Genomic DNA, 16,176 nt, shown 5'->3' on the forward strand with positions numbered 1-16,176 from the left:
GGAATATTAACAATGGAATATTATTTGGCCATGAGAAAGAACAAAGTCCTGTTATTTACGACAACGTGGATGGATCTGGATGACATTATGCTAAAAGAAATGTCAGACAGAGAAAGACAAATACTGTATGTCCCCCCTTTATGTGGAATTTTAAAAAACCAAACTTATAGAAATGAAGAGTAGAACGATGGTTACCAGGGCCCAGGGGGTGGAGGAAATAGGGAGACGTCAGTCAAAGTATACAAACTTCCAGTTAGAAGATGAATAAGTTCCAGGGATCTAATGCACATCATAGGGATTACAGCTAATAATAGTGTTTTATGTACTTGAAAGTTGCTAAGAGAGTAGATCTTAAATTTTCTCACCACAAAAAGAAATGGTAATTACGTGTAGTGATGAAGGTGTCAACTAACCCTACTGTGGTAATCATTTCAAAATATATACAGGTATCAAATCATCACATTGTACACCTTAAACTTACACAATATTATAAGTCAATTATATCTCAGTAAGCTGGGGAAAACCCCCCACATATCTCCACAAAAGACTTGTACAAAAACATTTATAATGACTTCATCATAATGGCCAAAGCCTGGTAACAAGCCAAATGTCCCTCAACAACTGAATGGCTAAATGAATTACAGTATATTCATACAAAGGAATACTACTCAGCAATAAAAAGAAACACATTACTGATACAACAAAGTGGATGAATCTCAAAGACATTATGTTGCATCAAGGTAGCTAGATGAAAAGAGTACACACAGTATAATTCCATTTATATGAAGATCTACAGGTAAAGCTAAGCTACAATGATAGAAATCAGAAGAGCAATTGCTTCTAGATGAGGGGTAATTGATGGAAGAGGACTGGAGAAAACTTTCTGGGGGATAAAAAGTGTTCTATATATTAATAAGGGTGCATATATTTGTCAAGACTCATTCAACTGTACACTTAGAATCTGAGCATTTTATTGCATATAAAAAATGAATTTGAATGCTTTAGACAGGTCATGCACTTTCTAGGTCCTGGCTATTTATAGTGTTGCGAATATGTTAGTTGGTTTACACTGGCCCCAAGAAAGACCTAGAAATCAGGCAGAGGGGTGTGGAAGAGATTCTTTAGCAGGGAAGGAGAGAGTGGAGAAGAGAGTCACTCAAACGGAAAAGAAATACAAATGAAGGAAGAAGTTGAATATTCACTTGGCATTGAGTCTTATACTGCCTTCGACTATTTCCCCTTTTCCACATGTCTTCTCTTTAAGATGAGATTTCAAACTCTTCAAAGGTGGTGATGTGTCTTGTAAGCCCTTGCATCTCCCAAAGCTATCTTATGCAGACAGACAGAGTTCGGTAAACGTCGTAGAAAGAGAGCTGTGATTTAGAATATTTTCCGGTGGATTTTATGTGTCTTTCTTGGAATGGCAGATGCAAATTATGTGAGAACCAAGACTGTTCTATATTTCCTAGGGTCTAACACAGTGTCAGGCACATGGAATCATATATATTCATTGATAAACTGAAGTGTACACTAGAGAGAAAAATAAATGATCTCCTCTCAAAGCCCTATGGTTTCTCCCTTTTCCCCAACCCCACAACCAATCTTCCAGCAGTGGAAATCTTTAAATCTGCTTTTTGCTGTTTTACAGCCGTTTGCATTTAAATTGGGCGTGTCGCTATCACATTTTATTAGCTATTCCTCATACCAGCCCTGTGAGGTTAGCGCTGTTATCTGCATTTTACAGGCGAGGGCACTGAGAGGTGAAGCAACTTGCCCGGTTGGATCACACAATGAGCAGCTGGCAGAAGTGGGATTTGCGTGTGCAGGTTCCGCCTCTCCAGCCTGCCACAGAGTTGTGTAGCTTTGAACGTGATAATGAAATGTGGATTTTTCTATACTAGACTTGGAAAATCAGTTTAAAGGCGTTAATTCCAGAAGAAAGATTTAGGATTGTAATTCTTTGGCTCGATTATTTTTCCTGAGTAGATTTTTTAGCTACTTCACTGGGCTGCCTAGACCCAGGGTCTTTGAAATGACACACTCAATCCAGAGATTCAGGACCATTATTTTTTGCTCAAAAACTCCACCTCTCAGAAGTCCCTCTCCCTTCAGCAACCTCCCAGTAGAGCCCACCCATATAGCATAACCTTTAAACAATATCTTAATTGGAGTACAATAATTTTATAAAGTCAGAAGAGGATTTAGGGCTTATCTAATTAAGAAAAATTGAATGTGGTTCATGAACTTCCCTAAATGTAAAACGCATGTAAAATTTGGGTATGAATAGATATGTTTGTTTTTTTTTTCTGAGAAAGTCAAGCTTTCAGAAAGTTCTCCTTAAAATGTGTATGTCTCTAACAGATTGGGAAATTGAAGCTCAGCAAGTTTAAGGAACTTGCCTTAAGTGTCACACAGGCAGACAACAACAGTCCTTGATCCAGAGTCTCAGTCCTCCATTGAGGCGGCAGGACTCTGTTACCTTGGTTCCTGGAACATGCAGTTCACTTGAAGAACGGCACCCACAGGCTCTTGAACTCATAGACTTTGTTCTAAAGAATTGGTTTTCCCAAAATGGTAGCCTTCGTCAAGATAAAACCACTAGTCTGGCCTTTCCTTCATCTGAATAAATTGGCTTTCCTGAAGGACCCTGGGCTGAGGGAGCTCATGCTTCTCTGTCCTTTTTTTAGCAGCAGAAGGCGAGGTCAGCACTTCCCAGAATTCCCAGTTCTGATAACTCAGCCCAACGCGATTAACAATAACATTATTGCATCACCCACTAACTCCCTACGTGGCGCTGGATGATTCAATTAGGACAAGTGGTTTTCAACGTTGGCTGCACTTTAGATTCACCCGGGGTAACTTTTAAAACTCCCCAAGCCCTGGCCAGGGCTCACCCTGAACCAATTAAACCCAAATGTGTGGAGGAAGAACTCAATCAAGAGTATGTTTTTAAAGGTCCTGAAGTGATTCCAATGTGCAACCCAACTTGAAAACCACTAACAGAAGCAAGAGAAAAAAATTCATATTGATGAGGCACCTATCGTGTACCGGATATTTTACGTATGCTAGCTCATTTACTCCTCCCTGACTCGGAGGGGCTGTATAAATTTTCTAAAAATCATACCGCTGGAAAGTGGCAAAGTCCAACTTTAAACCTGGGTCGTTGTAATTCCCGAGGCAAGCTTTCATCACAGGAACAGATGGTTTCCTGAAAGCTCTCTGTAAAACATAGTTTTCATGACGATTAAATGAGGTGTCATCCATTAAGCACCTGGCACACAGTAGGTGGGCCTGAATGATCTCTATGTCTCCATTTCTCAGCCTATTTATCTAGAATGTTCCTCCTGGCCCATGCTATGACAGGACACCAAGACTTTAGGTCAGGGAGCTTCATGCTAACCCCATGGCTATGCAGTTATAACGTCTTCTTTAGACACCAACTGTGTTATATCATAATTTCGTTGTATGGGGTGTTAGGTTTTAGGGAACTTAAGTTGATGGAATACATAACTGAAATATGTCCTTCCTATTACATGTATTTTATAGATGCTCTTAGCTTTATATATTTTGATGTTCTATAGGCATTACTTCTCTCTCTTGTCGTTATGGGATGGGTTGATTCTCAATTTAACTGATGGGAAAGTTGGCATTGGTGGCATTGCCCTGCCATGCAGTTGAAATCTGAAGTAACCAGATCATCCGTCCATCCATCACTGTCTTCAAAGCACTAGAGCAGGCGGCTGTGCCCTAGTAATTCTGACAGTTTCCCCTGTCTTCTAGTCTATCTGTGAGGCTCATGAATCATTTAAAAAATTTTCTTCTGAATTGGTGGCATTCAGTTAAATGGGGCATGGATGGGAGCAGCGACTTCAAGACAAGATGCCTCCTCAGGATGAGACCAGTGTTGGCGTCTGCCAAGGAGGGGAGGCAGTGGCCTTGTCCATAATGCCTCTGTATACTGATAGGTACTGAAGGGTTTGACTGAAGCACTAACAGTAGTAATACTTAATGATTATAGCAGCCACTTATGCCAAGCATTGTCTAAGTGCTTTGTGATAAGTGACATAGCCAGGAGTCAAACCCAGGCAGTATTCAAATCCAGAGTCTGGTTTCTTACACCAGTACTATACTTTTGGAAGCACTGGTGGGCTGGATGGACTCTCGCTGAGGGAACGGGAGTCTGTGTCAACCTCAGAGGAGGAGGGAATGAGACATGTGGCTGGCCGTGTCCATGCCCTTATCCTTCCTCTGTCCCCTATTCCTCCAAATCAGTGTTCACCAACCTCCTTCTGAGAGAGAAGGATGCGCAGGAGTCAGAGATACCCATAGGTAAAGGGAAGAGAGAGGAGGGAGCGAACATCTCTCTCTTCTTCTCACTTTATTCTCTTATTTATCAAGCCCTGCTTTGAGGGCTGCCTATGTGTCTGACATGGCTTTCAGTTCTCTGTACACGTTAACTCAGGGAAATCAGGTCACTTGCCAAGATCCACTGCTCTAAGGAGTGGGACTAGGTGTGAACCCAAACCTTATCAAACTGATGACATACAGTGCCAGGCTTCTCACTTTGGGTACTTTCTACTCACTTAAAGGGATTTTTAACAGAGATTTTTGGTAGAGCATAATAATTCAAGTAAAACAAAATTAATTTCTCATTGGGGAATGGAAAGTCGGGGGCATTAAAACTGGAGGGCTTCTTCCTGAGAAGCCTCACTGTGCATGTATGTGTTTCCATCAGTGCTGGTCTGGGTCCTTGTCTGAATATTGCACTAATTCATTTGGTCTTTGTCTTCCTGGCAGTACCACCAGATGCTGTTGCAAAGAAGCTCTGATAGATCAATATTTTCACATCATCAAGCCTTATTTCACATTTCCATAAGAAGCCAAGGCAATTTCAGGTCAGGAGGGGTTGGATGGGGTGGGGGCTCTGCTCAAACACAGACTGACAGCAGCACTGTCTTTCTCAAAACAGGGATTCTGAGGTTATCCCGTTCATTGACACCAAGCTGGCCAAAGAGGAGACAGCGTGGAGGAATGCATGCGAAAGGCTCTTATGGCTAGGCCTGGAAGTTATGCTCATTGAATCTGCTCATATTCCATTAGCTGGAACTCAGTCACATGCCTACACCTTAGAGCAAGGGGTATGGGAACTGTGCCCAGCTGTGTACCCAGGAAGAAATTAGTTTTATTCCTTTCCTTTTCTTTCTTTTGTTTTGTTTTTGCAGTTTGTTAAAGCTGTGTTATGCCCAGTGGTTTGAGGACTGAGTTGCTAATGGAAAAAAGAACAAGAGGAAGAATCTTCTGGAATGATCCATATGCAGTGCTAATTCTAAGCATGAAAAAATAATAACTCATTTTTATTGAGTGGTCTCCACATACCAAACTGTGCCACGCACTTTACCTACACGGTTGCATTTAATCCTACAGAGGCCTTGCACATGGGTTTTAAAGTGTTTCAACAGTTGCAGGATGACACAGTTCTGCTTTTCTAAAGGTAATAAGGAGCAAATGTGCCCCTGTAGGCCCATTCTCCACCCTTTTTTTCTTTTTCTGTGTCCCAGAGGTTGATTTCCATGGATGACTCATCCAGGCTTTCTTGTCCTCTGGCTTCTGGTTGGATGTGGCCAATGGGAGTCACCAGCAGGAGATCAGAGCTGGGCGTATTATTGTTTCCTGGCTGCTCTGTGTTGGCAGTGGCTGTGCTCTATCGATGGCCATAGCTCCTGTCAGGCAGCCACTCTCCCATGGCTACAGGCAATACCAGGTTCCAATAAGAGGTCCTTCTTTCTGCCCCTTCAGGCCTGGGATGACAATGACCCTACCATCAATAGTCCCTTGGTGCTACATCAGCCCTTGACTGGTTCCTTAACCCTCCCACAGTCCTATAAATAGTTCCTTCCATGGACTCTCGTCAGTTATCCCTTGGAGAGGGCTGTCTCCTTCCTACTGGTTCCTGGTTGATTCAACTAGGACTTGAGAACTTATACAGTGCCCCACATCCCTTTTTAAAAACGTTTATTTTTTATAGTATCTTCCTTGGAGTCAGGCAGACCTAGTTATCAAGCCCACTTGATCACTTACCAGTCGTGTGATCTTGAGCAAGTCACTTAACATCTCTGAGTTGTAGTTTCCTCATCCACAAAACAAAAGATGATGAATTTGTGAGGATTGAAAGAAATAACATATGTAAATTACCTAGCCCAGTGTTTGGCAGATGATAGGAAATTAAATAGAATTAGAAATGGCAAAAGACATCATGGAAACATGCCAAACTCAATAATTAAATTATTAGGTTAATTTAAATTAATCTATATGTTGCTTATTGAACTGACAGACATTTTTTAAAAGATGACAATTTCCAATGTTGACAATGATGTGGGGGAAAAGCATGCATTACAAGTGAAAGTATAAAATTTGGTAAAACCTTTCTCAAGGGCATATTATCCACAGCATATAAAACCTAAAAAATGTGCATCCTCTTTGATCCAGGAATTCACATCAATTATAGGAATTTATCCTAAGGAAATAATCAGACAAAAATGCAATCACAAATATATTCACACTGTCATTGTTTACAAATTATTTTATAAAATTGTTTAAAAATCAGAAATAATAGATGTTCAACAATAAGGAATTGGTTAAATAAACTTTGGAACATCCATACTATGACAAGGAGATGAATATGATTTATATAGAAAGATGGCCATAGCACATTGGTAAGAAGAAAATCAGTTACAAAATAGTGTTCATAGAGCATTATTCCATATTCTTGTAAAACTATAAAAAGAGGAAAATTAAAGACATATATATTTTTGAAATATTAATTTGGGTTATTTCTGGGTGGTAGGATTATGGGTAATATTTCCCCCCACCTTCCTATTTTTTCTCTATTTTCTAACTTTCCTACAATGAACACTATGTAGGTAGAACTTTTCTATAATGAACATAGTATAAAACACTGTGTAGGTAGGATTGTCCTTGGCTGTATGTAACAAAAATCCAAAGTACGGTGGTTCAGCAACTCAACAAGGCCAGGACCAATGTCTGAAATTTTCATGGCTTTTCCTTCACCGTCTCAGCATGGCCACTCCCTCCAGTCATCACATACACATTCAGAGAAGAAGAGGGGACCAGAAAGACTAGTACCTGTCTCACGAAAAACGAGCGCTTTCCCAAGAACTCCATGACAGACGTAGGCCTGATTGGCCAGATTGTGTCACATGACCATCCCTAGCTGGAAAAAGGAAGGGAGATGGGGGTTGAGAAATGGGGTTGAGTCAGCCCCTTCACAATGTCTACCACAAACACATATTGCTTTTGTAATTAAAAAAAAAAAAAGTTATTGAAATTTTAAAACAAGCTATTTCTTTTTTTCTTGATTCCTTTAAGGCTTCCCTCCTTCTGCCACTTTCCTATCCACTCCGGCTGCAACAGCCAGCAAATTCAGTCACCCAGCCAAGTGGGTGAGGAAGAATGAAGAAACCTGAGCCAAGGCTGCGCCCTCCGAGGCAGTGGGAGTGGTGAGAAGGGCAGAGTGCCAAAGGCCTGGGAAACCGGCTTGTTGCTTCTTCAGCCAACCTCATCTAGGGCTCTCTGGTGTGAGGTTGTGGCTGTGAATATCTTATCAACAGAGACTCTCTCAACTTCAATACTTCTGGCTCTGCTGTTATTTTCTAGAGCGTGCAGAACTGGCCCTGGTATTTCACCTGGCTTGCTTTGGTCTCAGCAGCGCTTCCTAAATAAAGAATATGCGCATGATATATACTGAGGGGATGGATTAGATTGTTTGGGTTCAAATTCTGGCTGTGCCACTTACCTGTAATGTGACCTTGGACCAGTTCCTTAAGCTCTCAATATTTCTGCTTCCTCAACTGTAAAATGGAAATAATAACAGTATACATTGCATGGGATTGTTGAGAAATATTAGATGAGTCAGTATTTGTCAAGTGCCTATCACATGGTAGGTGCTATATAAGTATTTGTTTAAAAAGTAAATAAGGATGAGAAAGGCAGAAACAGTCATAGCTGTCTGGGCCCTATTTGTTTGAAGTCACATCTTTCTTGACATAAACCTGAGACATCTAAAGCTACAAAGAAAGATTGAATTTTTTTGTTGTTCCCTGCTGGCTGCCCCACGTGATCTCAGTGATGGGAAATAAGGAGAACTCACAGGAATTTAAGAGCCATGAAACACCTACTGGGTGGCCGGGACTCCCTATGGACGTATACAGCAAGCAGCTCATTTAAATCTTATGAGGTAGGGACTGTCACTGCCCTCATTTACAGAGGAGGAGATTGAGGCTCAGAGGAGTGATGTAACTTGACCACAGTCACACGCGGACGAGTGGTGGAGGTGGGATTCAACCACAGGTATGTGAAACTCCAAAGCCCGCGTATTCCATATTAAGAATGATGTTTACACAGGGAAGCTTCCCTGAACTTGATCCTAAGAGGTGAACCTTTACATCAATCCCTAGTTTAAAGATACTTAAGGAGTTTTTATTTAAAAGGCCGTATAACAAATCCTTCTGTAAGATGCTGTATTCCTCTATATTTAATTTGGCAAGTTTGAATGTTCACAAATTGTGTCTTCTTACAATGTAGTGCAAATCTGTTGTTCAAAAACTAAATTCCAGCCCAGAAACTTAGCTAAAATTCTTTTTTTTTTTGGTGGGGGGAGGGATGTTTCAGGGGATTTGCCTTTTTTTTTTTTGAAGTGTGGCATACAGGATCTGAAGATCTCTCTGTGCGTCCTTTGAAAATAGCTAAAGCTCAGTAGCCCTCACTAGAAATAAATGACTGTTATTGTTGCCAATGATGGGCATATTGTCTTAAAGCTCAAAGCCTGGCTTAGGCCAGCTGAAATCATCAATAATTAATGTCACGAATACCTCGCAGGCACGAATTCCTCCATGAGTAGCAGCAGAATTTCTTTCTGCTCTTTGATTTGTTGATGCCACCTTTGCAAATGTCAGTTCCAAAGAGTTACTACCAGACATTGCTTAAAAGTTTTATTCATGGCTATGAACAAGTTCAAGCAAAATGGAAATGTTCGAGACTTCCCTGTTCTTTCCCTTTAAGAAAAAAAAGCACGAAGCCCCACCCAACCCCACCCTTAGCGTCTAAAGTTCTAGAGTCAGTGGTGCAAGAGATAGAGCCAAGATAAAAAGACTTGAAAACAAAATGAGCTCTTTTTTTTTTTAACTTTTGTTCCCAGCTCTTATACCTCGCTACCCTAGGTTGCAGAGTCCTGGATCTGACCCAGTACCACCAGAACTCCCCTGGGCCGGGTCCCAGGTCAGTGCCCCCCACCGCCCATGGGAGGGGGATTAACCTTTTCAGAAGAAGACCTGTGCTAGCCTCTAACGGCCCCACCTTCTGACTGTGGGTGCTAATCCTCTCCCCTTTTATGCTTTTGGCTTCATCATAGTTCTCATTCTTCTGCAAGGGGGTTAGAGGGTGCAACTAGCCAAGAAGCAGCCAGCTGCAAGGAAGCTCTGAAGTGCATATCTTGTGGGTAGGGCTGGCCATAGGCAGGAGAGACCGCGAGAGAGATTAGGTGAAACATTAGCCACGGCCTTTTGGATTCAGTCCAGTGTCTTTCAATTATTTCTTTATGTGCTTTTGGTCCTAGGCTTATTTGGCATGGGACAGGCATCCATTAGAAGATTTCACAATGATTTGCCATGTGACAGCTCTAAACAGATGTGAACTCATCACCAAAGGAAATTTATGTTTTGCCATCTTTTCCCCCACCTCTCCCTGGGGAGCTGCAGGGAAAAGCACTCCAAGCGAATTAATCAAAATGACTAGGTAATGCTCTAAAAATAATAAACGTTGTTATAGTCTGGATCTCTTTCAAGTTTGAGCTCATTTTGTGGACTTGAAGATCCATACGTCAAATCACGTGTATATATTTTTTATTAGAGTGAAATGGGCTATTGCATAGGGAGAGATAAGTCATTAAGACATATAAATGCAATTACTCTCATAAACTAGACTGCATTTTAACTAAGTTAATTAAGCAGCTTGACCAAGGAGGGGGCAAGGGGTAGGTGCCTTCATGATTCCTTAACTTGCCTCCATAAGCCAGCTATGCAAATTAGGACAGGCTACAGGCTTCAGGCTTTGAAATCAAGGCTGGACAGAAATCAAGGTGCAGTGGGTAGAGTTATAACAAAAAGGGAAAATACACGTTGTGTCTCCTTGGGCTCACCTCACCTGCTAACCAAAGATGTGCTGTTGCTAGACAAAGGCAGAAGCACTGGAAAATTTCAAAAACTGATTCAAAAAAGTTACTGGATAATAATGAAAAAACAAGTAAGCAACTATTATTATCATAATGTTTTCAAAATACCTTTCCAGAGATCAGTTCCAAAAGAACGTTTTAATATGAAAAGAAACTTGTAGCTAGGTCCTGGGTTCTCAAGGCCTTCTTCCAGTGAATGGAATGAGAAACCTCAGGGTGAGGTAGAGGAAGGGAAATCCATATTGAAAAAGGAAATCAAGGATGATCAGAGTAGATTCTTTTCTTATCTTTACTGATGCACTTCTCTGAATTTCAGTTGGCCTCTTTCCCTCATATATGCCCCAAATATCCAACAGCAAGGTGTTCTTTAAAGATCTGGATCCAAACCATCCACAGCCCTCAATGATAATTTATCTAAGTCAGGCGGTGCTACTAGGCCAGCATGACTGTGAGAAAAGGACCAACACTGCCCAGCTTTAGCATGTATGCCCTTTGTCTCCAAATCTGAGCCTTGCTGTTATTAGGCTTAATCACAAGGATATTTCCAACCTAAGAAACCTCACCCAGCCTCAGCCTGCTTCTTAGATAATTCCTGCATCTTCATTCTCTAAAAAGGGTTGATTGCAGTGTTCCTAATCTCAAACTTCTTTAGCCAGCCCCCATTAATCATGGCTGGCAGGAGAGACTAGAGGGTCATGGGTAATTGAATTCTAGCCAACCTTCAAACCTAATTTAAGTCAACCTTTTGACCTCTTTCCTGACCAAGTATGCTGCTAGAGCTAGTAAATAAATATTGTTTTTAAATTAGAAAAAGCCTTTTTTGAATGCCTACTATGCGTTAGCTTTGTAAGAGATGCATCCATTATCCCACTTCATTCATTCATTCTGTCAACACTTCAATTGGAACCCAGACACAAGGAATTAACAGATAGTGGAAATGAGTGTAAAGGTCATCTTGGGGTCAGTCCAGTGGGAGAAATGTGTGCTCTGCAGACACTCTGACTTCCTATCTTTGAAAGAAGATAGATGTTTAGCACTGACAGAAAGCCTGAAGCCCCTTGCACATAGGAAAATGGAATAATAAACATTTCCCTTCTCTCAGAGAGAAGCCATCTATGATCTTCAGAGTCTAAAGACTTCCGTTCAAGTCCTCCCGCCACCGTATTTGACATGGAATGTCAGGTATACTGTTTAACCTCTCTAGGGCTCAGGGTCCTTCTCTGTGATAAGAAGCAGACTGTGTGCATGGGGGTTCGAGGGGAGGTGGTAACAACACTAACCCAGTGGCGCTCTTGTGAGGATTTCGGGATTAAGTGGTATAACGTGGAAGGAAGTGCCTTGTAAACTATAAGGCTCCTAACACATGGGAGATTATTGCTAATTACTCTCACACTTTCTGTCACAACTGCCAACCAGCCATGAGACCAGTAAGAGACAGGGTTGTGATCAAAGGTGTAGAAGGACAGTATATGCTCTTATTTTAAATAACGAACACTTAGGTGAAAGTTCTCATGAAACTTGCTTCATTTTCTTTGGTAAATCTCTGGGTCACCATCAGGTCTGCCAAGTGTATCCATGATGTGGATTTTGTTGCCAGAATGCTTGTCTGTCATTTCACAGTCTCCAGAGACCACCCCACCTTCCCCTACCTATTTCTCACCCTGGAACAATTAGAAACAAGCTGACCAGTGACTAGTAGTGTTCAATGATCGCCCACCTTGGAATCCGTAACAAAGCTTGCGCTGAATTGCTACAGATGAGATTCTTGGCAGCAAGACCTTTTTAGGAATGATGAGTCAAAGATGTGCCGAGGTTTGTTCAGGAAAAAAATTCATGTGCATGAATAATTTACTTTCTCTTTTTAAATCCAAAATGATATGAGGTCCCTAAGATTGCACAAGCAGCCAGGGGACCCTGAGCAGCCCGGAGAGGCTGGGTTTGAGTGGCGATGTTAATGGAATTATCCATTGATGCTGGATAACTGTCTGCTGTCGAGAGATAATTACCCAGGCAAAGATGAGGTGTATTGAAGATAAACACTGTAGCAGGGACCTCAGTGTTTATTTTCCATGCTGGAGCGCAATCTCCTCCGCTGTTTAACTTCATCAGCATCACTGCTAACCCAGGGCCACACAATTTCACTTAAAAGAAATTAAATAACCCGAACATACATGCAACTGTAAAGACAGTTGCAGGAGATGGAAGTTGGGCTGTTTTGCTGCTACAGTCAGTGGCAAATGAGTGTTCTCTTCTACCCCATTTTTCTCCCTTGTGTGATACAAATGAGAGCAACATTTGTTGAATGCTCACTGTGGGCCATGCCCTGTGTTAAGCATTTTCTATACAATGTTCTAGTCAATCTTCATTCACAACCATTCTGTGAGTTAAGTACAACTAGAGGAAACTGGGTGTCAGAGAAGTTAAGTAACTGGTCCAAGGTCACACAACTGGTGAGTGATGGAGGGAGGGTTTTGACCCCAGCAGACCAGCTCCGGTTGTTCACAGAAAATCACTGGAACATGCCTGTTTCCCCATCTTGAGTCTGGTCTTCCCGACTTTATGGATAAGTCCAGGCGGTTTTATTATCTGTACAGCTGCCCCTGCTATCTTTACTGGAAAGGCTGCCAAATCTCCCATCCGGTCCTTGGTCCAGTTCTGCATTTCTGTTCTGTTGAGAAAGTATTTGCATTCAACCCCGTGCGGCCAAGCCTGAGCTTTGTAACTCACCCCCGAAGGCCTTCACGTTGGCCAAGTTCCCTGCCTTCTTCAGCCAATCTGTCAGCAATCACTTCCTCCTCCTCTAGGTTCTTTCCCCCAAAACTTATTATTATGAAAATAAGATACAGAAAACCTAAAAGAATACCTCAGTACACATCTGTCTAGCCTCCACCAAATTCAACAATTGTTAACATTTTGCCATACCTGATTTTCTAATCAATTTTGCTTTCTAACCAATTTCTAATCTGTTTCGCTTCCTGAACCATTAGAAAGTTAGTTTCAGAAATCATGGCACTTCAGCCCTAAATACTTCATTCTCCTAAGAATGTGGAGAATTTCCTACAAGACCACATTACCGTGATCAGATCTGAGAAAATTAACTGATTCCTTAATATTATCTATTATCTAGTCCAAGGGTAAATTTCTCAACCATTCTCCATCTGTTTTTTATAGTTGTTTTTTCTTTTAATCAAGTTTCCTGCATTGTATTGGGAGTAATGTCTCTTTAGTCACTTGTATTCTAGCATATCTCCCCTCTCCTCTTTTTTTTTTCCCTCCACATTTAATTTTTGAAGAATCCCTCTAATTTTAGGACAGTTGAGCTATTTCCTATTCCTAAGGGTCTGCAATGGTCTCTAGCCTCAACTTTCAGCCAGTTATAGTAAGATGGCAGCTCTAGAATTTCTGTATGGGAGGGCTTGAGAGGGGGTACAATCTGGTTATAAGGAGTGGGAGGTGAGAGGATTTTTGTGTAACAAAAACACTTTTAAAAAAATTAATTAAATTGTTGATTTACTTGACCTGGCCGCTGCCCTTACATAGAGGTAGTCCATACTATTGGAGAGATGATAAATGATAATGGTGAAGGATACAGACTCTGAGCAAACTGCCTAGATTCAAACCTCAGCTTTGCTACTTATAAGCTGTGTGACCTTGAACAAGTTACTTAACATCTCTGTTACTCAGTTTTATCATTTGTAAAATGGTGATGATAAAAATAGTAGAATCTAATTGGTAGAGTTGTGCTGAAATGAACTGATAAGCACAAAACATTAAGAATCCTGCCTGAAACAGAATATTATCCATAAATGGTAGCCATTATCATTATTGATATTCTTCTCCTACCTTCCATCAACTTCTTTCTCTAGTCATCTCCTGGAACTGGAGCATCCAGCATTTCTGGCTGATTGATAGTTTTGCCCATTGCCTCTTATTTTATGTTCAGTTTACTCTGATTGATCTGGGGAGTTTCTAGTTTGCCCTCAACCTTATCCTCTTTCCTCTCTCTCTAATCCCCTGTTGTGGTTGGTTTTTTCCAATCAAATTCTTTTAAAAATATCAATTTGGTTGTCTTTTTCTATTATCTCATATGTCTGGAGTAACTTCCTCCCTTTTTGCGCTGAGACATAGCTTCATCCTTTGATTTAAGATGCAGTTTCATCTATTGTTTCTAGTCCAGGAACTCTTTCCTGCTTAAGTGAACGCTGCAGCTTCTTGGTTCCCATTCCTTCCATCAGTCAGACAGCCAGTCATTCAATGCACTTTTGGACCCCCATGAGGAACTGGGCACTGGCTGGATGCTGGCGATACAGCACGGAACTAAACACAGACCTGGCTGTGGACAAATAGTCAGTCAATTATTCTGAGTGCATTTGAACTGAAGTTAGGGATGGGTTGAACCAAGTATTTCTGGAACCCCCCTGCACCCCGACCACGTATGAGAATTCCAGGAGAATGACAGAAAGAATGTTAATGCGTCCCTTTCTCCAAAGGTGCTTTCTCCATTATCCTGAAATTCCTACCATGAGAGTATCACTAGGGTAACTAGAGTTGCTTCCTGTTTTCCTACAAGTTTCTTAAGATTTCTAGAATCACTTAAAGCTTTAGCTATCACTGCCTATTTCCATGAAAGTGCATGCATTTTATTAGAATAACTGTCACAGCACAACTGCCTCATCTGAAGAATGGGGGTAACAACAGTGCCTACCTTATAGGGTTCGTATAAACATTAAATGAGTTAATAGTAAAATGCTTAGAATGGATTAACATGGATTTATATGTTTGATAAATACATAAAAATAAAGTTTGTTGAAAGATTGTTGTGGAGTCAAAAGAGAATAAGATTCAGGGCAGGTGAGCTTTGAGGGGGGCTGCAGAAGGAAAGATAGAAACACTGAGACCTGACTGAAACAGCAAATGAAGCAGGAAGCACTTGAAGAAATTATGGAGTGGTCAGAGGGAAATTCAAAGATTAACACTCACTACTGTATAAACTTAAAAGAAAAATTGTAGCCTCATATACTTCCTTTGTTCTGAGTTCTGAACTTTAATTAACCAACTCCAAAGCAAACATGTCGTCATTTGGTGTGTATCAGAAAAGAAACTTGCTGGGAGAGACAGTTTCCATGCGTCTCTTGAGTTTTGTACATCTTGTGATCAGGGCTCTGACCACCTTTGTTTGGAAGTATCTTTTCAAGGATGTGTGTACAGTGAACATCCTTGGAAGATAGAGATACTGTCTCTCTCCAGAGCAAAGGGCAGAATGCTTACTGCCATTATGAAATATTCAGGTTCCCTAAGCTCAGGTTCCTCTCCTGTAATGAAATTCCCTGTGTACACAGGGTCACCCGGCTCTCTTCTCATCACCGTGTGGGAATTGGGGGTGAGGAGGCTGACACAAATGCTGATACTCCGGCTGCTGCTGTTGCTATGAGTATTAAACTGTCCTTTGTCTCTGACCTGGAAGTCTCATGTCTTCTACCAGCATCTATGAAATTGTGGCAGGCTAATTTCGCTTACAAGTCAGATAAAAGTCTCAGACTCTTCATAGTTCTTGACATGACTGTTACAATCTGGGTTCCTCCTACTCCCACAGTTCCTTGCTGGGGCAAGAAGTCCTAGGTGGTTCTTTGAGAGTGGGTGGCCAAATTCTATACCACATGATCCTGCTGATTGGACAGAAGAAACATGTGGACTAAAAACAGACAATTTATAGGCTAGCTAGTGGTCCATGAGGTAGTCTAACTTGCAAGCTTTGTCCATTGGTGGCAATAGTAACTCACTGAACCAATCAGGTCCTCTGCCTCAGGAATTTGAACCCAGGATACAGAGAGTCTGTCAGTTACAGTGGTAGTGGAAGCCATGGTGGAATGACCCACAAACGCAGAAACAAACAGTAACTGAGGCTGGTTGATGGCAGAACACAAGAATAG

The 16,176-nt window shown here is 41.3% G+C and overlaps 1 protein-coding gene across 3 annotated transcripts in view; it reads left to right on the forward strand.

The window, feature by feature from the left end:
- The window catches only part of LOC139082605 (uncharacterized), a 254,082-nt gene that overhangs the window by 197,045 nt on the left and 40,861 nt on the right, over nt 1-16,176 (forward strand). Inside the window, exons 3-7 of one of the 3 annotated variants that reach the window (XM_070615165.1) lie at nt 5,223-5,491; nt 7,387-8,367; nt 9,215-9,294; nt 9,632-9,810; nt 11,349-11,428. In XM_070615165.1, coding sequence (XP_070471266.1) covers nt 5,223-5,255 — 33 coding nt within the window. In that variant the 3' untranslated portion in view covers nt 5,256-5,491; nt 7,387-8,367; nt 9,215-9,294; nt 9,632-9,810; nt 11,349-11,428. Of the gene's footprint in view, nt 1-4,797; nt 4,896-5,222; nt 5,492-7,386; nt 8,368-9,214; nt 9,295-9,631; nt 9,811-11,348; nt 11,429-16,176 lie in introns of all 3 variants that reach the window. The other 2 variants (XM_070615164.1, XM_070615166.1) reach the window with 2 other exon arrangements.

This window comes from Equus przewalskii, chromosome 3, assembly GCF_037783145.1.
Source record: "Equus przewalskii isolate Varuska chromosome 3, EquPr2, whole genome shotgun sequence".
Classification (NCBI taxonomy): domain Eukaryota; kingdom Metazoa; phylum Chordata; class Mammalia; order Perissodactyla; family Equidae; genus Equus; species Equus przewalskii.